This window comes from Quercus suber, unplaced genomic scaffold (genome assembly GCF_002906115.3).
Source record: "Quercus suber isolate HL8 unplaced genomic scaffold, Cork oak 2.0 scaffold_524, whole genome shotgun sequence".
Taxonomy (NCBI): domain Eukaryota; kingdom Viridiplantae; phylum Streptophyta; class Magnoliopsida; order Fagales; family Fagaceae; genus Quercus; species Quercus suber.
Window position 1 is genome coordinate 343,380 of NW_027069973.1, and position 22,379 is coordinate 365,758.

Genomic DNA, 22,379 nt, shown 5'->3' on the forward strand with positions numbered 1-22,379 from the left:
TTCTCCAAGGGTAAATACCTTGTCTTGGCATCAACTAGGGTCTTACTAATGTAATATACTGGTTGTTGCACGCCCCGGTCACTGAGAAGCATGGCACTCACGGCATGTTCCAACACCAAAAGATACATGAATAAATCTTCTTCGGGTTCTAGTGCTATCAGCATGGGCTCTTACACTAAATATTCTTTCGACTCTTGAAAAGCGTTTTCACATTCCTCACTCCACTGGAAATCTTTCCACTTCTTCAAAAGTTGGTAGAATGGACGGCAACGGTCTGCAAATTTGGAAATAAACCGGTTGAGGGCAGCTAACATACTTGTCAGTACTTGGAATTCCTTCAGATTGCTCAGTGGTTCCAGGAGTTTTACTGCTTGAATTTGATCTGAGTTGACTTCTATTCCTCGATTACTGATCAAATACCCTAGGAACTTGCCAGCCTCCACTCCGAAAGCACACTTCTCGACATTGAGTCTCAACTTGTGCTGTCGAAGTACTTCGAACACCCCTTTGAAATCATCAATGTGCTGCACTTCCTGTTTGCTTTTCACTACCGTTTCATCAATGTACACCTCGACTGTACGCCCTATCTTATCCCTGAACATTCTCGTCATCATTCGTTGATATGTAGACCCGGTGTTCTTTAACCCAAATGGCATCACGGTATAGTTGTAGTTTGCATCAGGGGTTATAAATGCTATCTTCTCCTGGTCCTCGGCAGCTAGGGCAATCTGGTGATAACCTTGAAAAGCGTCTAGGAAGCTCATCCTTAGATGCCCATATGTGACATCTACCAATTGATTAATCTTTGGCATCAGGAACGGATCCTTTGGACATGCTCGGTTTAGGTCAGTAAAGTCAACACAGACCCTCCATTTACAGTTCTTCTTTCTTACCACCACGGTATTTGCAAGCCACTTAGGGAAGAAAATATCCTTTATGGCCTCGGCTCCCGTCAACCTTTTGACCTCTTATCTGACAGTAGACGTGCTCCTTAGCTAATCTCTTCGGCTTTGCTCTTGGGAGGGCACAGGGGATCTACGTTGAGCTTGTGAACTATAAACTCGGGGTCCATCCCGGGTACCTTATACAGGTTCCAGGCAAACACATTTACATTCTATACAAGAAGCAGTAACATCTCTACCTTCTCTTCGTCCTTTAAGCTTGCTCCAATCAGAAAACTCCTATCCTTGTCTAGCAATATTCTTACTCTCACCAAGTTCTCGGCACAGCTAGCCTCCGCTCCCCCTTGGGGCTTCTGTAATTGCTATGAGAAAGCTTCTCAGTTGATTCCCTCTATTTGATTCCCTGGCCAATAGAGGCTACCATGCACTGCCTGGCCACTTGTTAGCTTCCCTGCACCGTGGCAATGTCTTGCTTCGTGTGGAACTTGACATTCACATGTAGGGTGGGCAGTACTGCCCCCATTGTCTGTGTAAGGGGAAAACGAGGCGACCACTATGAACGTTACCATCACCTCTTTTCCTTCCATATTCATGGGAAGCACGATTTGCTCTTCTGGGATCACCATCCAGCCATCAAATCCTATTAGCTGCGTATCATACTTGAAGAGATCTTCCTTCTTCAAGCTAAGCCCCCTTTACAGGTCTGGATACATCACGTCAGCTCCACTCCCCTGATCTATCATTACCCTCTTTACCACAAAACCATTTATTCGGGCCGTGACCACCAAAGCATCATTATGTGGTTGAACAGTGCCCTCCTAATCATTGTCATTAAAGGTGATAGGCTCTCAAGTACACCTCAACTTCTTCTTGAGTCGTTGATCACCTGTGCATCCTTTCGCCGATACCACAGCCAGTACTGTTAGACACTTGAGCTCTTCTTGGAGCCGCGTGGATAACTTCTATCACACCTAGTGGGGGTGGAAGAGGATTTCCACGAGGACTGGCGCCCTACTCGGCTTCCTGATTCCTGGGATTCACCACGAACTCCTTTAGGTACCCCATTTTTACCAATTGCTCAAGATGATCTTTTAACTCCCTGCATTGTTCGATAGTATGCCCCTTATCTTTATGGTAAGTGTAATACAAGTTCTGATTCCTCCTGGATGGGTTTTCCCCCATCTTGTTTGGCCACCGAAAGTATGGCTTATTCTTAATCCGGTCAATGACCCTATGCACCAATTCCTTGAAGGCTACATTTACCTCTCCCATCTGTGGCCCTGGCTCTTGAATCCTCAGATCCTTCCAGGGCCTAGACTGCAAGCTGATATGTCGAGGATGATTTGTGACCTGTGCCTTGCCCTTGCTCTGTAGCCGATCATCTTCCAAACGTTTATATTCCTCGATATGCCTCATTAACTGCCTCATATCCTCAGAGGCCTCCTCGTCAAAGATTCCCGTAGGTCGAAATCTTTGGGCAATCACATCTTGAAAGTACTCACGCGATTTTTTCGTCAAAGATTCTCGTAAGTAGGGATGGCAATTTATATCCGACCCGCGAATACCCGGGCCGATCCAACCCTAATGGGTCGGATTTTACCCGACCTGATAAATTATAGGGTCTGGTATAGGTTTAAAAAAAAAACCTGAAGCAGGTCCAGGTCCGGACCCGACCTGACCCGTTTATATATAAGTTAAAAATACTAAAATACCCCCTATATATATAAGTTAAAAAAAAAAAAAAAAAAAACCCTAACCGCCATATTCCCATTTCATTCACTCAGCCGCTGCTCTCTTTCTCCTCTCCTACTCTCACTCGGTCACTGCCTCTCACTTAACCAGATCTGTCTCCGCATGGCACTTTGAAATTTGAATTGTAAATCTCATATCAAGCTAAGGCTGTTCTTTAATTACTTATTTAAAGTTTGAACTTTGAAGAGCTAGAATGGCAGTCTTGTAATAATATAATATAAGAAAGTAAAGGTCAGTTGAAGTTTTTCTATAGATTCTTGTAAAGAACAGTGGACCAGACAAAGGTGTCTGATGTCTGATGTCTCAACCTCCGATCTGTCACCACCTCATTCTCTATCCTTTTTTTTTTCTTCTTTTTTTTTTCTTTTTTCTGAGTTCATTTCGTCTCAAGCATGTGAGTTGTTTGTGATTGTGTTAGGATTTCTGTTTGTGTTTGTGATTTTGAAAGGGAAGATCATAAATCTAAAATTTTGTGTTTGTGATTTTGAATGAGAAAATCATAAATCTGAATTTGTGTTTGTGTTTGTGATTTTGAATGGGAAAATTATAAATTTGAAATTTTTGTATTTGCTTTAGGATTTGTGTTTGTTTTTGTGATTTTGAAAGGGAAAATCATAAAATTTTGGTCATTGTTCATCCATGATTTCCTATTGGTTCTTTTTATTTTTCAATTTCATTCTTTGATTTCTTTGATTTTCTCTACCTACGTATACTCCTTCTAGTGTAAAAAAAAAAAAACTATGTTTTGCCCAGATTCAAGCCTTGAATCTGGGCAAATACATTCTCAAAAATAAAGAATTTGGCAAACACATTTTCAAAAATAATGAATCTGGGCAAAAAATTTTTTTTAATTATTGGGCCATGGTTTGGCCTAAATCGTGGCATAGCTGGCGGGGCTCGTGGGGCCCGTGGGTACCCGACGAGCCTGGTTTGGATTTAAGGAAAAAATACTTTTAATAAACGAGCCGGGTCTCATTTTTGGAGCAGACCCATGGGTCGGGTCCAGGTATGAAAATACCCGGCCCGAACTCGACCCGTTGCCATTCCTACTCATAAGCCGATATACCAATCTTGTTGTGTAGCTTCCAATACTGGTTAGTGTAGCTACAGAGGGTTTCCCCTGCCCCTATTTTCATTGATAGCAACACGTTGACGGGTTGAGGGACTCGGCTGCAAGTCACGAACCGTACACCGAACTCTTGAATCAATTCGGAGAAACTGTGAATTGAGCCATTACTTAATCCATTGAACCATCTCAAGGCAGTGGAGCCGAGGCTTAAGGGGAACACTTTACACATCAGTGCATCGTTATGAGTGTGCAGAGACATCATTTGAATATAATGGCTTAAATGCTTTACCGGGTCCGTCTTTCCATCGTAGGAATTAAACGGAGGCCTAGTAAATTTGCTCGGCATAGGTGCCCTTTCAATGTCCCTCGAAAATGGTGTCTGGGCAACTCGGCGTAATGCGCAGCTTATAGCATCCATGGTCGCATTTTGAGGTCCCCTCTTCTTCGGAGAAATCGAATCTCGGTCTGCATATTCCCGTGAACTATCCTGGTGCCAATATGACTCAGATTGGTAGGATCCCGCTCCACGATGATCCCCAACACTAGCCGACCTTTCCCTTCATTCCTCATGGCTCCTTCTCTGATGCCTACCTCTTGTTTGCAATTCCAAGTCTCTCACCAACCTACGAAGATGTTCAAGCTCCTCGTCCCTTTGGTCGTGTTCTTTGTCCCTTTTGTTAAGACGATTGTGCTCCGAAGCGCCCGACACTGTCCGGTACATTTGAAATGACCCCTCTCCGAGTCCGGACTACCCTTCTTCCTCATGCTCCCTATCCTCATGCCTTTTCTGCCTTCTTTCTCTCTAGGTGGATCCCCGTGAAGACCTCCCAGAACCACTTTCAGCGTAACTCCCAGACAGACCTCCAAACATTTTCTCGCACACGCCTTGACAAATCCACAGCTTTGTAGGAGATTCCCACAAACGGCGCCAATTATGCGTACCCAAAATATAGGGCTAATGGGCTTAACCACTATAATTGCTCACAATCTATTTATTTTGTGGGTTTTTGTGTTTCCTACTGTGGGTGGTCCTATGCCCGATAGGCCTAAATACAATCTTGTTTCCTCAAGTCCTTCTCTTTTCCTCACAGGATCGCTCCTTTGCCCCTTTCTAAGTGTTTTCTCTCTTTTCTTCGTATTATTCCCAGAGTTGACAACCCCATTTCCTCATTCCCATCTCCTATTTATAGCTTATGATTAGTGGAAGGATTATGATTACTTTAGTTTATTAGTGGGTTTGGAGGTCCAATTCCATTGCCTTTAAGTGGGTGTTTAGGTGGGAGTGGGAGGAGTGACATTGGAACTGCTTCCCACTTTAGAAAACTGCTCGGCGGCAATACTATCCAAGGTTCTGCCGGGTAGCCGGGAGGCGATACCCCGAGCAGTCGCTATCTTGTTTGAGACACGGTTGACCAGACAAGGTCCAGTGATGGAATGTGATGCGTATAGATTAAGAGTGTTCGCCTAATGGGCTCTAGGCCGACATAAGGCCTGGACCTATAGCCTTAGAGGGCTTAGGGCTCGGAGTCAGACAAAGGGGTTGGGGTCATAGGCCATACCGTTGGGTTGAGGTTCAGGGCCCAAGTGGGCTTCAGGATCCTTATGCCGTACACTATTGATAGTCATTTTTATATTTTATTAACTATTTACAAATTTTTGTAAGGATACTATTATTAGGTATAAAATATAAATTGTGCATGTTTTTATTATTATTATTGTGAAGCATTTTTTTTTACGATTAATTTATTTTAAACTCTTTAGTTTTTGTACTTAATAATTCATTTGAATGAATATTTATGATGTTGTCCCACATTTGATTCTAAAATGAAAAAATAAAACTTTTTGAGAATAAATAATTTAGGACACATGGTGCAAAATTGGAACTCTAATTTAGAATTCTAATTTAGTTTCTCTTAGTTTCATCTATTATTATATATATAGATATATAGATATGTGTGTGTATATATATATATATTAGTTAGAATTTAATTGGATTTAGACTCTTTGTTTTTTGCACCCAATAATTCATTTGTCACAAAAATTAAAAAAAAAAAAAATTAGATGGACATGTGGCGCAAAATTAGACTCCAATTGAAATCTAATTTAGAATCTTATTAGATTTGGACTCTTTAATTTTTACATTCAATAATTCATTTGGCACAAAAATTAAAAATTAGATAGGACACGTGGCACAAAATTGAAAATCCAATTAAAATCTAATTGGATTTTCTCTGAGTTTTGGCTTTTAATATATAGACTAGTGTATTCCCATGCATACATGTGCATATGCATGGTACAATTAAAAACAATCACAATTATACACATATATGGGTTTGAATTTTCGCACAACATTAACTCATGCAGAAAAAAAAAAAAAAGTACATGTGACGCAAAATTAGACAACAATTGAAATCTAATTTAGAATCTAAATGGATATTCTCTCAGTTTTGGCTTTAATTATATGTATAAAATATCTAGTCACTAATCTGTGTTATACACTAAATAGTTAACTATTGTTAAATATCTTCACTATTCAATATTTATAATAGTAAAACAAAGATATACATATTTTGAAAAATAAAAAATAAAGAAACAAAAACACACTACTTATGTTTTTACCGTATTTAAGCAACACAACACGTATTTCCACAACACTTAAACAACGTTATTAGAATAACATTACCAAAAGGACCCTAAACTTTTGTAAACCATGGAACAACAAAATACAACAACTTAGTGAGAAAAGAAAATTTTCAAGTTCCACCGAGGCTTTTAGGGGTAGAAAAAAAAAAGCAAATAAAGCGATGGAAAAATAACATTCTATGAAACAAAGTATTCATCCAACAAAACTAAAATGTCAAACATGAGAATAAAAAAAAATCAAGATACTTTGGTGGCCCATTACGTTTAGATTTCTTTTAGCATTTACTCCATCCATAAAAACTTTAGAATCAAACATGGTGTCTAGAAGTTTGGTTCTTAATAAAATATTAAACAAACACACGGGTAATGAAAGTAAAAATATGAAGAAAAAAAATACAAAAACACAAAATATTAAAGAAAAAAATATGAAAAATGAAAGTAACTACGAAGAAAAATTCATGTAAAAGATACCTTGAGGCTTGAGGAAGAAGAATTTGTAAAAACAAAAGAGCCGAAATGGCATAGAGAAGGTAAAAAGTATAAAGAGTTTTGGTGTGGTGCAGTATATATATAGTGGTAGTAGGTTAGTTTGGTTTAAAACTCCATTTTACTAGGGAGTAATTGGTTTAAAACTCTCTAGTTTGTTGAGTAATAGTCTATTTAGAACTCTCAATTTGGCATAATACATAAATTAATAAAAAAGTGATGTGTAAAATTTTAGGACCAAGGTTTATGTGGCAAAATATTAGAAGGTCAACTAATAGTCAAAAGTATTCAGTTTGGTTTATAACTTGTAGTAATTGGTTTAAAACTCTTCAATTTGCTTAGTGGTCATCATACTAGGTTTAAAACTCTCCTTTTTGACATAATAAAAAAATTGATAAAAAATTATGCGTAAAATTGTGGGATTTAAAATGGAAAAATATTAGAAGTTGGATTAATACCAACTTAACCAATTGTAAAAAAAATTGTGTCCAAAATTGCTCTTATTTCAAACCACACACAGCACAAAAGGCCCCAATTGAATGGAATGGAAAAATGTGTGGAGCGAAGTGGGCGTTAGCATTCATCAAATACACTGTTGTGCCACTTATAACCCTGACCATCGCACCTTACGTCTGGAACATTGTTGGGCTTAGTTTGAATAAGGTGGGCTCGGATTTGGAACCCACCATGCAAAGCTCCTCAGTATTCTTAGCTGCCAAGCCTCCAGCTGCTGCTGGTGCTGCCTGGGCTCCCCTTCGCGTGAACTCGCTGTACACAAGTCGACCACCGACTCCGACGACCACCACCAACGATCCCAATTCAATGGCGGCAGCTGGTCCTAAGTGGGCTCAGAAAACCATAACTCTTCCTCCCCAGAGAAGGGGTTGTCATCTCATCACCCCTAAGGTACCAAAATCACCAATTCCATTTCCAAACCCTAGAGACAACATCAACTCTTTGTTATTGGCTAGACTAGATTAATGTTTTTTTTTTTTTTTTTTGTCTTTCAATAACATATTATGATGTGTTTGAATTGTTTGGGACTTGACTCCTGTTGTATCATATCAACTAAGTTTAAATGACTTGAATAGAGCAGAAATGTTTTTTTTTTTTTTTTTTTTTGATTGTTGAAATTTGTAATTAGCTTTGAGCTTTATTAATATAATGGATTAACAGCTAGGTTCTTGTTACATATATTCATTCAAACTAGGTTCTAGTTCAGATATATACCCAGTTCAAAGTTCTTTGATTTAGCAAACTGGTTTCAATTAATCCAGTTTTCATCATGAAGACCACACACGATATAGCTTCTTCTTCTTCTTCTTCTGCTTCATCCTCCTCTTCTCCAATTACAATATTGGAAGAAAAGCCTAGTTCAAGTTCACCAAAAAAATCAGCTTTGGGAAGATTACGTCTTAAATTGTCACCAAGCAGAAAGGCAGATAAGCGTTCTCTTTCCCTAACTGGTTCCAATGCAAGCAGAAACTACAGCAGCGAGCTCCAAAGGGTGTTCAATTACTTTGACGAGGATGGAGATGGTAAAATATCTCCTTCTGAGTTACAAAGCTGTGTGAGGACTGTTGGGGGCGAACTGTCAATTGATGAGGCAGAAGCAGCTGTGAGAACCTCTGATTTGAACGGAGATGGGCAGCTCGACTTCGAGGAATTCCGGAAACTAATGGACACAGGAGGAGAGGAAGACAAGAAGGAGGAGCTGAGAGAGGCTTTTGGAATGTATGAGATGGAGGGGTCAGGTTGTATCACCCCCACAAGCTTGAAAAGGATGCTCAATCGACTCGGTGAGTCCAAGTCCACCGAGGATTGTAAAGCTATGATTCGAATGTTTGATCTCAATGGAGACGGCGTCTTGAGCTTTGATGAGTTCCGAATTATGATGCGCTAAGTCTTATCCATTGCTTTTTAGTGTTTACTGAGAATGTTTGTCTGTTTCCTTCAATGAATGGTTTTTGTTCTTACTTTAATCTGTTTGTTACACATTGTAAAGTAAATAATTTCCCATAATCTTGGAGAATAAATAGCTTATTTTCTATAATCTTTTACTGCGAATTACACTTTTGACTTTCCCCTTCCCCCTTTTCTGCCCTTTATTATTTAGTAAAACTTTTAGAGCAGAAGTAGTGGAGGGTGGGGGTAAACCTTTCTTGTTCCAGAGCATGAAGGCAAGGGAAAATAATTTTCACTCGTTAATACCTAAAATTATCTATGTTTATGTCCGCCAAAAAGGAAGTTGGAAATGCTTAGATAATAGACCAACAACATCAAAACTACTTTCCTTTTTTTATTGGATAAATAATGATTGGTTTTATTAAGAAAAGGCAAAAAATGGAGAGAGAACCTAGCCTGCATCAGCAAAGACCCAAAAGGGGGATATGGTGCAAATAAAATAAAAAAAAATCAAAACAAAATTGAACCATGTAATGATTTGATTTCTCTTGGGGTACGTTGTCAACTTGGTATTCTTTACTAAGTCTAGTCACAACAATTGCAAGCTTAAAATGAGGCATGAGACCGTACGTTATTGAATGAAACTTTAATGCGCATGGTTCATAAACAGTTAAACACCTGCAATCCACATAAAAACAAAGAGAAGTACGAAAGACCTGTAGCCAAAAATCCGTTGGAAAGAGATTTCGCAAAACCTTTGTTTCGCAAAAATCCATTGTCATCCCTCAAAGGCTCAAACTTCTTCTCATTTGCTTTTACATTTCTTGCTGAAATCTTGACTGGGGCAGAGTTAATAGTCATTGAGTCTTGGCTATTGGTTTTTGCATTCCTGTCATTTGATGGGTTGGGATTCCCAAGTCTTATAAAAGGAGGTCCAATAGGCCAAATTATGGATTAAACAATTAAGTTGATGGGGGCGGATTTTGGAAATATTGTTTTANGTTAACAAGTGTCCTAAAGGGCACAGTAGATGTTGAAGGCTTGCAATCCATTAACATCTCCTGATTCAACAAGGACACGACAGACAATAGACAACAAATACTAGGTAGAATACCAACTTTACTGGCAACACATATTGCTTCATTAATCTGTTTAAAATCAATCTATTGATATTGTCCTTGATAATTTTGAACTTTCTTGAGCACGGGTTGGCATTATCATGAATTGATCAAACTAATGAATCTAAATTTCTCATAATTGCCTGAATTCTTAGATGCCATCTTCATGAAGCTTTATCCTTTTAAAACCAAGCGACAATGCAGCACAACACTGACATTTCATTACCAACACATCAAGTCATGGAAATACTTAAAAAAAGTATATTATTGCTTACATACACAGATGAGAAAAGAAACAGAAATCTTCGAATTTTTTGAACCTCATATTCCATTGAGAGTAACCACAACTTTGCGAGGAGTAGCTTGGTCACGGTGCTCACACAGCCATATCCCCTGAGGCATAATGGCAGAAGGAACTTATAATATATTTTGATATGGTAATTACCAGGCAGGCAAAGGTCAAACAGCTTATAAAACTAATCACTAGAGTCAATTTAGATGTGACCTGTATCACCTAAAGCATGTGTGCTACAATTGATTTATGTGAAGCATATACGGGAATGAAACATGATCTCACGTACACCTCTTGTTTACCTGGGAAGGAGAGGAGAAAAAAAATTGTAGGGGGGGGGGGGGGGGCGCAGAGAGATATGCCATGTGGGCCAAAGATTATTGGCATGATCTGCAATGTTTTGTCCACGTTTTATCCTCGCCAACATTTTCATCTTTAATGAATTACAAAAAAATTCTTACACTTGATGATTTTAAGCCCTACACAGATAAGTCCAGAAAAATGCCTCTGCCATTCCATTAGAACCACCTTACCTGATGTGTCTTTTTTTTTTTTTTTTTTGATAAATATCTTTGATGTGTCCTAAAGGACATATTTTCAGTTTCATCTGTATCTTACACCAAGTATTACAGTTATAGGAGTTCACCTAGATCAATAGGATTTTAACTGGCTCGTAAAAGAGAATGATATGCATCACTATGCTATTCTCTTCCTAAACATCTTTATCAATAGCCAAAAGAAAAGAGGATAAGAACTGCTTCCCCAACCATGACACATTATTATTATTATTATTATTATTTTTAGCAAGTCCATGACACATTAGTATTTACTACATACAAATCCAAATGCTAGTCCTAGAGTAATTAATTTTCTGAAACACGTTAGATTAATCATGAAAAAAATCCATATGAAAATGATCTTCTGATCGTTAGATATTTTTGGAGAATTTTGAAAATTAAAAATGCTGTCATATACCTGCCAGGTTCCCATGTTAAGCTGTCCATTTGTAATTGGAACCCTGTAAAAGAATGAAGACTGGTTAATTGGAAAACAGATGATATAACTCAGAATAAATACACAATCATAACAACAAGTATAAGATCATCTTACGTGAGTGTGCAGCCAAACATTGAAGATTTGATATGTGCTGGCATGTCATCTGGGCCTGCAAAGGTTACACAACTAAGAATCAACACTTGTGTATAAGAAAATTGAGAAAATACAGAGCATATATAGAATTAGAAACCAGCCCCTAGCCAATTCAGTTTAAAAAAACTACATACTTACCTTCCATTGTATGCTTCCAAGGAGCAGACCGTCCCTGAAAATAGATATCCAAAAACCAGTTAAGATTTATTTTCAGATGATATAGACTATAGATTTCTAGTTACTACATGAAAGAAGGCAAACAAACCTCTGGAACTATCCTGTTGAGGAATGTCTCAGTATCTTCCCGGACATCAGAGTCATAGTTCTCATTGATAGTAAGAGAAGCACTTGTGTGCTGCACTAAAATGTTTAAAATAAAAGGATGAAATTCCGTCAAATAAACCACAATGAATGTGAAGGTAAAATCACTTGACTGATAACATATCACTCACAGAAGAGATGAGCAAGGCCACACTTGAATTCTGACAGATCTTGCCCGATTTCCTTCACGATCTGATATTTTAGAAACAATTCTTATCAATTATGTAAGTAATATAAAAGATGGTCTTTTAAGATATGCTGGTAGCAACTGTAGGTGCTTCTATTTTTCATTGTATGAGTCACTACTGTGAGCTGTGAACATAAGATAACCATGCTACTATAGAGATAATCAAATTCAGAGTTGAAGATACTTTGTCAAATAAATTCAAGACCAGAACCCATTCTCACTTGAAAAGCTAGAATGAGTTGACAATTGCCACAACATCTACCAGTGAGGTTTCCTTTCTATGCATACACAAGTAAACAAATACAATAGTGAGCCGATGAAGGGGACTGAAACAATGAAAGGTTAATATTGTTCAATTCAACTAGGATGAAGGTGGTGACAAGCATGTTTGATTCCTATAGGTTGTGTCGGGATTCGACGATCCAAAAACAAGGGATTTAAAGAACAATTGCTAGTATTAATAACTAGACATAAATTTAACAATACATGATGAGTTGAGTTCTGGATATTTTGCTCAAACAAAAATACTTGTGATATTAATCTATTATGGATTTTAAATGACATCTTATACCTAATCATTTCAATCAGTTATGGCCTTAATGGGATATAGACTAGTATACCACGGGCCGAAGAATGTTGATAGAAACTATGCAGAGAACACGGTTTTGAGTTGTAAAGTACGAGGATGATTTGGGCTTTTGCCAACAGCCAACTGTTTTTTTTGAGTCTGGGGCTAGCGATTACAATTACGATTGTTGATAAGATATATATAAGGATTCAGTGGCCAAAGCGAGTGAGCTTCTCGGGACATTTCTGGAATTTTCTTTTACTATTGATTTTTCTTTGTACTGTTCTTTTCCTTGACTTCTTTCCTTTGACTAGGGGGACCTAAACACAATCAGACTGTACATCTGTAATCGCAATGTGGACGTGGAGGCAGATGTGCCATTGTCGTACAATAATGGTAACTCAGTACCTGTTGTTGGTCACCGTCATTTGAATTCTTTACTACAATTGAGCCCACTCCTATGAAAAAAAAAAAAAAAAAACCGATATTTGTTTTTTCTGGCCCTTTTTGGGCTTTGGGAAAAGATATTTAATATTTAATGATTATAACTATCACACCTGTCTAAAAAGCGTGTTTTTTAGTGGCAAACAAGAACACAAACGAATAAAATATTTTAGTAATTTTAAGTGGTTATTTGTTTCAGCTTTTAAAAGTTGAAATGTATTGTTTTTAACCAAAAAAATAAAATATGTATTTGGTAAGATTTTAAAAATTAATTTTTTTAATTACATTTTTATTTGTGAAAGAAAAGTCCAAATCGCGAAAGCAGAAGGAGCTCTATTGTAAAAAAGCGCTGATGCATGTTTCATGTTACCGTTAGAAGTTGCACAAATTTTCCAAATTTCCCACTAATTATTCTTAAAAACCCAATTTTATCCCTTTGCTTATAACACAATTTTACAAAGGAACCCAATAATAAAAAATAAAAAATAATAAAATAAAAAAATAATAAAAAAAAACCAATTTGACCTATTTCTATCGCATGTCGTTAACAGTGGGGAAGAGATCAAGCAGGGATGGGGAGGAAGACAGGCAACAGTGAAGGCAGAGTAGATTAGCAGATGATGGAGGCGATTTTCCTCCCTTAGCGATTTCCCCTTCTTTCTATCTTCGTTTGATGAGAATCAAATGGTGTGGTTGTGTGTGACCTTTAAGTTTGTGTGTTTTGATGGGATAGAGGGAAAGAAACTTGTAGACGAAATGGGGTAAAAGAAAAGAGAGAAAGGAAGAAAGAAAATTAAAAAAAATAAAAGAAAGAGAACTCTGTGGAATGTTCTAGAGTTTGGAGGAAGTGGTAGGGAAAGGAAAAAGAGAAAAGAGTAAGGGTACGTGTGTGGAGGAGAAAAAAAAGAGGGGGTAGAAAAAGAAGGAAAAAAAGAAGGAAATATGGATAAAAAAAATAAAGAAATAAAGGAAAAATAAAATAAAGAATAAGAAATTAAAATTAAGAAATGCTATCACAATATTTTCACAATAAATTTTAAGTGGTAAGTTATTATTAGCTAATATTGATGAGAAAAAAATCATTTTAATAGTACGTTCAAATTAAAATCAATATCAATTTATCACAAATGATTTTTTTTGTGAATGTGTTGTAAAAATATTATGAATGTAGTTTTTTGAAATGAATGAAGAAAATTTGATTTAAATATTATGAAGTAGTTGATTTAAGTATGAAATATACTCATTTATATATACATTGTCTTTTTTGGTAATTTATCACTCAAACTGTCACTTTTTTAAGCGTTAGCTAAAAACACTCAGTTAAAAAAAAAAAACATTTTTTAACAGCTTTTACCAAACATCTAGCTTTTAAAAAAATCACTTTTTAACAATTTTTACCAAACACTTAACTTTTTCAAAAATCTTAATTTCAAACTGCACTTTTTAAAACTTTGGCTTTTTAAAAAAGCATAATATCAAAAAGTTGAAACAAACTTACATTACAACTTTGTTGTTTAACACTTTAACTGAGAATGGTTTTGGTTTTGAAATTATTCTACAAATTATGAGACGGCCGGCTTAAAGTTAAGGTTGTTAGGCCTAAGAACCACTTGTCCCAAAAAAATTTAAAGGGTCTCAAAGCCCACTGTTGTATAAGTAAAAGGTCCCTACAATTGTATACAAATTATCTTAAAATTATACAATGATATTTATTATTATTTTTAAATAAAAATATATAGTTAAATTTTGCATTTTTTCCCCCACTTCCAAAAAGGCTCCCAAAATATCTCCAACTAAATCGATTATAAACTATTTCACTAAAAAAATTATTATAAATATGTCAAATAATTATTGACAAAATTTTTCCTAACAATTTGTGAAAGAGAAGTAAATAAAACTGTAATTCCAAACTTAATAAACAATTTTACACCTAGAAAAAAAAAAAAAAAAACAGTATTAAAGCATAAAAATATATATAAAATAGAAAGTCAAATAAATAGCATTTAATTGATATTTTAAAGGCATGAAATAATCGTATTTCTAAGATGATATTTGTTCCACTTAGACGAGATTTGGCTTGTAGGAAAATTGTTATAAGAACATTTGAAAGGTCGCTTATATTGAAAACACTGTAGAATGTTGTCATGGCTATTCCTAGTCATTAGGATCTTTATAAAAAAAAAAAAAAAAAAATCATTTCTTCATTTGTTTGTTTGGATTTTTTTTTTTTGGGTGCAAAATTCTACAAAAATATACTTTCTACTACTATTTCATTTGAGTGAGAATGCACCTTGCTCAAGTGAGATATCTTCTCGCTCTAGCAAAAATTTCTTAATTGAGCTCGCTCTTTAGTAATCATTTATAAAAATACCAAATAAGAAATTTTCATTCGTCCCTCACTTGTAGCAAGATCTATATAGAAACTTTGGCCAATGCCTCACTTGGCCATAACTCAAATGAAACAGAAACTCACTTTTAGAGAATTCTTAAACTTCATTTTATAACCTTAAAATACTCTTTATTCTTCTACGGTTCAAGTATCACTCATTATATACGACAACTACATGTATATAACCATCCACACAACACGAACATCATATTTTTAATTTAAACGTTTCATTCATGATCTAAGGAATAAGATTATTTCAATTATAAACTAGATACTTCATATGAATGTCTCATTATTCATTATTCAATGTGAAGCCCTACACTCACTTCACCTTGTTATGGAATGTTTGCAATGAAAATGCATCACATTGGGCACGAATCATTCAGAGGCTACACGAATGACTTGCTTACCAACATTTTTTCCAGAAAATAGCCCAACAAAGGCAGCAGGAGCACTTTCCAACCCTTCATTCAGGTCTTCAATGTAAACAATTTTGCCTTGCTTGTAATAACCAATAACATGTTCCAAGAAGCGTGGATATAGGTGCAAGTAATTGTGTTGCACGAAACCCTCCAATTTGACGGACTTGGTTATGAGATTGATCAAGTTGTGAATCCCTTGTGGCTTAGAGAGGCCAAATTGAGACGCTGCCCCACAAAGTGCAATTCGGCCATGAATCCTCATATTACGAAGTGCTGCATCGAGCATATCCCCCCCCACATTATCAAAGTAGATGTCAATGCCTTGTGAAAAGTACCTATTTATTTAAGTCATCCATTTGAAACCAAATTGTTTCAGGATAAACATAAAAGAAAATGGGGTTATTAATTCACATAACAAGTTCTTTATCATACTTCATTCTCAAAAACAAATCATAAACCTTTTCAATGCTGCATCAAGGTTTGGTTCTTCCTTGTAGTTAAAAGCTTCATCGAATCCAAGCTTATTCTTCAAAAGATCCACCTAAAATAGCTCATTTAAGTTATCTCAGCGTTGATTGATTATACAAAGAAGAGTCTATTGCTATGCAAAAAAAGCCTTATATATAGTGTTTAGGAAGTGTCTACAAAGATAAAGATGGTGTATAAATCCTTCAAAAGATAAAAGAAAAAGAGAAAATCCTGTCATAGACTTAAAGTTACGTTTTCAGCTATGAAATACAATGTTTGTATAACAAACACAACCCAAAGAAATATATCAATAACAAGAACAAAAAGGAAAAAGAGAGAATATTACCTTTTGGCTTGTGCCAGCACTTCCAACAACGTAGCAACCATGCAACTTAGCAAGTTGGCCAACAAGCTGACCAACGGCTCCAGAAGCTGCAGAGACAAAGACATATTCCCCTTCCTTAGGGGAGCAAATCTCAAAGAATCCAGCATAAGCAGTAAAACCTGGCATACCTGTGTTGAAAAGAAGAAGAAGAAGAAGAAAAAAAAACCTTCTGCTTAGGGACTGCTTTAGACGACACTATATATCCTATTGAAAAATGATTAAGATTAAATTTAAGAAATTAATTAATTTACATTAGCCATACACCAATACAACTTTTTAATTTACAAAAAGTACTAAGTTTGACACAGCAAACCTGAGAATTTTCTAATCAATTAATGGAGGTGGGGTTTTTACAGCGTCAACATATAAGTGACCAAGTTACTTCTTCCATGCTTGAACAACAATATTTTGACCCATGTTAGACTAATAGTTAAATAATTAAAATTTTCATTTTTCATAAAATTAATATTTAAAAATTATTCATAATAATAAATTACGTATCATAACAATTTATTTAATTATGAACTTGTCTCCACTCTATATCTTGGACCGTATGGATATAGCTTGTGATCTAAGTTGACATTTTATATGAGGACATTTTATATTTTAATATCACTTAAATAATATTTATTTAAAATTGTATAATATAGTTTTTATAAAAAATTCCATTATTCTTTCTTTTTAAGATACATTAAGGTTTTGTATTGAAGTTCGCTTACATCTTTTTTACCAATTGATATTATGACTAATTCTCTTTATCTTATTATAGTATATCGACTTTGTGTAGGATTTTAATAATTTCAATTTTGAAATTTTCTTTTCTTAAAAATCAATTGTAATAAGTATTATTTGTAAAATTCTGTAAGTTATCATACCAAGGAGGCCGACATGGTATGAGAGTGGAATATCCTCTGCCTGAATTTTTCTCAACTGCTCAGTTTTGTGAATCAAGCTGTACTCTTCCCAGCCAGTAAATCCGGAAACTACATCACCAGGCTTGAAATCTGGATCATCAGAATCTATAACTTTGGATACACCAAATCCTTCCAAGGCCTTCATCAAAACACGCCATTGTTGAGAATTTGTGAAAATGAATTTTATAATGAAAATTGCAAAAGGTGAAAAACTAAATTATGGAACCTCTTGTCTTTGTATAATTGATAGCTACGATACTCAAACGAGGAAGTCTATGAATACAACTTTTGTTATTACTCTAGCATAGTCAATTATGGATGATAGAAAAAAAATAATAAATTCATATAAAAATGATAGGAAGTCATCCACAGCTGAGCTAACTACGTCAATGTCATGGTAAAACTTGTCTGGTCTTAGAAAAGTAAAAAACTGTACTCAAACAATATTAACAAGAACCACATCAAACTCACAACAAGAGTGAAGCAAGTGAAGTAAGAGTGGAAGAGATGATGATGGATTTACCTGACCAGGAACAAAGGGGGGAAATAAGTAATTGGCGGCTTGGATCTTACGCATACGGCCTCTCATGTAAGGGTCACAAGACAAGTAGAGATTCTTGACAAGAAAAGCTCCTGACCCTTTTGGAGCCTTGAGCTTAATCTTACTAACCTTGATTTCCATGTCTGACTCATTTGGAAGTATGTCTACGTACCCTTTCAATATAACTTGCTTGTTCTCCACTTCCTCCATATGGAATTAACCGAACAAACTGGGTTTTGTTTATACTCTCAGCTTGTGAGAGTAACCTGCAAGTGTAGGCAGCAGCCAGCAGGCACTATTACTCGAAATCACTTATACTTCCTGGCTCATGCAAGTGTTAGCAACATTCAATTAATTATCAAATTAATTGCAACTCATACTTCTGTTTTTTGGTTAACTAAACCACTTATACTTACTGCATAGTCTGCTACTTTTTTTTTTAGACAAACAGTCACACAAGGTAGAGAAAAAGAAATTCTACTACAAATATATATCACAAAAGAAATGATATTAATATAATAACAAAAGTCACCTAAAAAATGTAAACTTTTTCTGCAAAAAAATAAAATAAAATAAAAAAATAACACAAAAATATATTATTATTATTAGGAATAAAAAATCACTCAACCCACCATTGAAATTATTTTTTTAACTGTTAGTATTAATTTGTTACTTAAAATTTATCATGAAAGTATTGAAAAAATTTTATCAACATTGCATTTATTTTGTTTTATATATTAAAGATGCTTTTCTTTTTGGCGGGCAGGTGGGGAGTCTTGATTTTAAGAGAAGTTGTAAATTAGAAGAAATTTGGTTTTTTTTTTGGGTGATCTTGGGATTTTTAAAATTATTTTGTTGGATGTATTTGGGGGGATTTCTGGGTCAAAGAAATGGACAAGATACTTTTTTTTTGGTTCTTTTTATCAAAATGTTTCTTTTTGGGTTTATTTGAACCAATTTCAATATTTGAGAGGCTAAAATGATATTTAAGAGAGATTGAAACTGATATATTTTTCTCAAAATCTTAGAGCAGTAAGAAAATTTTAGGTTCAATAGTTTTTGCATTGGCAAATTATGACAAGTTGTAAGTCTTATTAAGTAAGAATGTGTGTAATATGATATGTGTAACAGTTTTTTCCCAAGAAAATCACTTTTTGACATGCGGCTTCACCACATATCCCACTCAAAAGTGGGTTTTGTTCCATCTATGGGCTAGACTAACGGAATAAGAATTGAGCATTTTTCTCAACGACAAAATTTTGACAAACTTCTGAGAGAAATGAATATATTACAAAGTAAAAATAATACATGTATAGAATACAACATTGGTCATACAATAAATTGGAGATGATTTTGCAGATACTCTTTTTCCTAAAACAAGTAGTGATATTGCTGTAATAGACATTGACAACAAAAATTATATAGCTAGATACAAATTTTGAGGGTCTATTTGGTTGAAAATATGAAAAGGTGGAAAGATAGAAACAGGAGAGATGATAGAAAAATTAGGGAATATAAAAAATTTTAGTCCCTTTTATGTTTAGTTTGGGAATGAAAAAGTAAAGGATATAAAATGTATTTTGTATAAATTTATTTTCATAGTTTTACTAGATAAAAAAAGAAAAGAAAAAAAAGATGAAACACAACCCAAAAAAGAAAAAAAAAACAGGTGATTAAAAAAAATAACCAACTGAATGAAAAGTATAGAAGAGAACAAAAAACTAAAGAAGGAAATTATTAAAAAAAAAAAAAAACGTAAANATTATTAAAAAAAAAAAAAACGTAAAAAAGAACAGCTGAGAAACAAAAACGACAAAACAAAAAAAGAAAGCGAAGGGAAAAAAAACAGAGAGAGAGAGAGAGGAAAAGCTGAGAATAGAAAAAGACAAAAATTAAAGAAGGAAATTAAAAAATAAAAATAAAATAAAAAAAGAAGAAGGAAGAGTTGAGTACCAAAAAAAACAAAAGTGCAAACCAAGAAAACCTGGCACGTTGCCCTATATAGTGTTTCCAAACTTTTTTTCTCTTATTTTATCTCCAATTTAAAAGAAAAAATATTTTTGTAGCCAGCGGCCCGCAAGACAGTCAATATGGTACCATACTGGCCGGTATGACCAGGGTCAGTGCCCTGGTACAAAAATCCTCTCATATCATAACACTCTACATACCAATTGGTAGACATACCAGGTGATATTGGTCATTTTAGCCCGAAAACAAAAATCGTCCAATACAAAAATTAAAATTTAAAAAAAAAAAAAAGAAGAACAAAGTCAGAAATGGTCACCACGTCACCGATGGTCGCCACCACGAGGTCCACGACCCACAAGTCACCAATCGCTGAGACCCTTCCTCTTCTTCTTCTTCTTCTTTCTCTCCTCTTTATTTCTTTTCTTTGTGTTTTGTACGTTTCTTGGTTTTTGTTATTTTGTGAACTAGCATCAACTATGTGTCTGTACAGGTGATTCCATGCTTTCAAATTTGAAAAAGTCAAAGGCCATAAATTTTTTACTCCTTGTCACCATTTTTCCGTGGCGTGTGATTGGTGGAGATAAAATTGTGAATTTATATGTAAGTGATGGTTAACCATTACATTTGTGACAAAAAAAGTAGTAAAATAATTTATCCTCCTAAAACTGCTCTTCAAATTTGAATGGTTTAAGTTTAAAAATAAATAAATAAAAAATGCTCAGGGCTCGTTTGGTACATGTGCTTAAAAACTAAAAATTATTATTTAAAAATATTTGTAAAAATACGTGTAAGTGAAAAAGTACATTAAAATGCGTAAAATATTATTTAAAAACTGAAAATAGTTATTTAAAACACTAATCAAACTTCCCCTCAACTTTTGGGCTTCTTTATTTAAAAAAAAAAAATTAAGTAGTGATATTTCATATTTATTACTTATTTGAATTGGGCCAAAAATTGGCATATTGGTTAACTCTTAACAGTTCTTTTACTCTGTTTTTGTTTCTCTTTCTCTCCCCTCTTTATTTCTTTTCTTTGTATTTTGTGTGTTTCTTGGTTTTTGTTATTTTGTGTACTAGTGTCTACTATGTGTTTGAACTCTGTAGGCCACGTTATGAATCCCTTGTGGCTTAGAGAGGAAGTTGTATTGTGTGTGATCTTCATGATGAAACCTGGATTAATTGAAGTTAGTTTGCTTAATCAAAGAACATTGAACTGGGTATATATAGTTTAATTTGAAATTAGTTTGAATGAACTTATTATGAATGTGCTGAATAATCATTGACGAAAATTTTTCCAACAATTTGTGAAAGTGAAATAATAAAAAACTGTGATAAAAAAGACTTAATTAAAAATTTTACATCTAAAAAATAAACAGTTTAAAACATAAAAATGTATATAAAATTAAAAAAAAATCAAATAAATAGGATTATTTGATATTTTAAAGGTGTGAAATAATCGTATTTCTAAGATAATATTTGTTCCACTTGAACGTATGTGTATATATAAAACTGATATTATTATTGTTTATTTATAAACCTTGAAGAGTTGCTAATAAGAACATTTAAAAGGCCACTTATGTTGAGGCAAACACTCTAAAATGTTGTCAAGAATTTTACTAGTCATTATTAGGAACTAAAAAAAAAAAAAAAAATCCGGTTTTTTTTTTTTTTGGGTGCAAAATTCTACAAAAACATACATAGTACTACTGTTTCATTTGAGTGAGAATGCACATTGCTCGAGTGAGATGTCTTCTAGCTTAAGCAAGAATTTCCTAATCGAGTGAGCTCTTTAGTAATCATTTATAAAAATACCAAACATGAAACTTTCATTCATCCTTAAGGGTGTAAAAATAACCAACCAACCGAATGGACACCAAAATTGATTGAAATTTCAAGTTTCGAGCAGTTTTCTTTATTTTCGATTCGGTTTTAAATTTTCAAATTTTTTAGTTTTTGGTTCGATGGCGATGCTAGAATTTTTTGTTGTCTCTCTCTCTCTCTCTCTCTCTCTCTCTCTCTCTCTCTCTCTCTCTCTCTCTCTCTCTCTCTCTCTCTCTCTCTCCAACATTGTTGTCCTTCCTAAATTTTTTTACTCTATCTCTCTCTCCAGGAGACACTATTGTTAATCATGGTTTGTCTATGGGTATGTCTTCTTCTCTCATCCTAAACCAACATCTTCTTCTCTTTTTCTTTCTAATTTTGTTTCTCACATCCCAAACACCAAAATCGACCAAATAGAACCGAAATCAACTGTAGTCGGGTTGGTTTCGGTGTTACTTCCTTACAAATTGGTGTTGGTTTCAAATACAGCAAAACTGAAAATCCTTGGTTCAATATAAAAACTTCCTTCAAAACCAACCGACCCGAACCAATTACACCCCTATTCATCCCTCAGTTGTGTCTCTCTCAAGCAAGATGCATATAGAAACTTTGGCCAGTACCTCACTTGTCCCAAAC

General features: G+C 34.8%; 3 protein-coding genes across 4 annotated transcripts; 1 reads left to right on the forward strand and 2 right to left on the reverse strand.

Annotated features, from left to right (window-relative positions):
• The first annotated feature begins 8,027 nt into the window (after positions 1–8,027).
• Positions 8,028–8,905, forward strand: LOC112024586 (putative calcium-binding protein CML19). The gene has a single exon (XM_024057204.2). It carries the CDS (start codon positions 8,138–8,140, stop codon positions 8,753–8,755), a length of 618 nt encoding a protein of 205 aa, XP_023912972.1. The 5' UTR covers positions 8,028–8,137; the 3' UTR covers positions 8,756–8,905.
• Positions 8,906–10,074: 1,169 nt separating this feature from the next.
• On the reverse strand, positions 10,075–12,635 carry LOC112024585 (UPF0047 protein C4A8.02c). Its single transcript, XM_024057203.2, has 7 exons — positions 12,575–12,635; positions 11,769–11,849; positions 11,582–11,676; positions 11,455–11,488; positions 11,278–11,332; positions 11,143–11,185; positions 10,075–10,268 (listed from the first exon to the last, which is right to left on the reverse strand). Exons 1-7 carry the CDS (start codon positions 12,633–12,635, stop codon positions 10,197–10,199), a joined length of 441 nt encoding a protein of 146 aa, XP_023912971.2. The 3' UTR covers positions 10,075–10,196.
• A 2,815-nt stretch (positions 12,636–15,450) lies between these two features.
• LOC112011857 (2-alkenal reductase (NADP(+)-dependent)) lies at positions 15,451–20,435 on the reverse strand. 2 transcript variants are annotated; one of them, XM_065763767.1, is made up of 6 exons: positions 20,240–20,435; positions 17,938–18,276; positions 17,376–17,553; positions 16,462–16,628; positions 16,106–16,188; positions 15,451–15,982 (listed from the first exon to the last, which is right to left on the reverse strand). In XM_065763767.1, exons 2-6 carry the CDS (start codon positions 18,163–18,165, stop codon positions 15,604–15,606), a joined length of 1,035 nt encoding a protein of 344 aa, XP_065619839.1. In that variant the 5' UTR covers positions 18,166–18,276; positions 20,240–20,435; the 3' UTR covers positions 15,451–15,603. The 2 variants fall into 2 exon arrangements, with proteins under 2 accessions (XP_065619839.1, XP_023899964.1); XM_024044196.2 differs by having other exon boundaries at positions 17,938–18,221; positions 20,240–20,434.
• Positions 20,436–22,379: the final 1,944 nt, after the last annotated feature.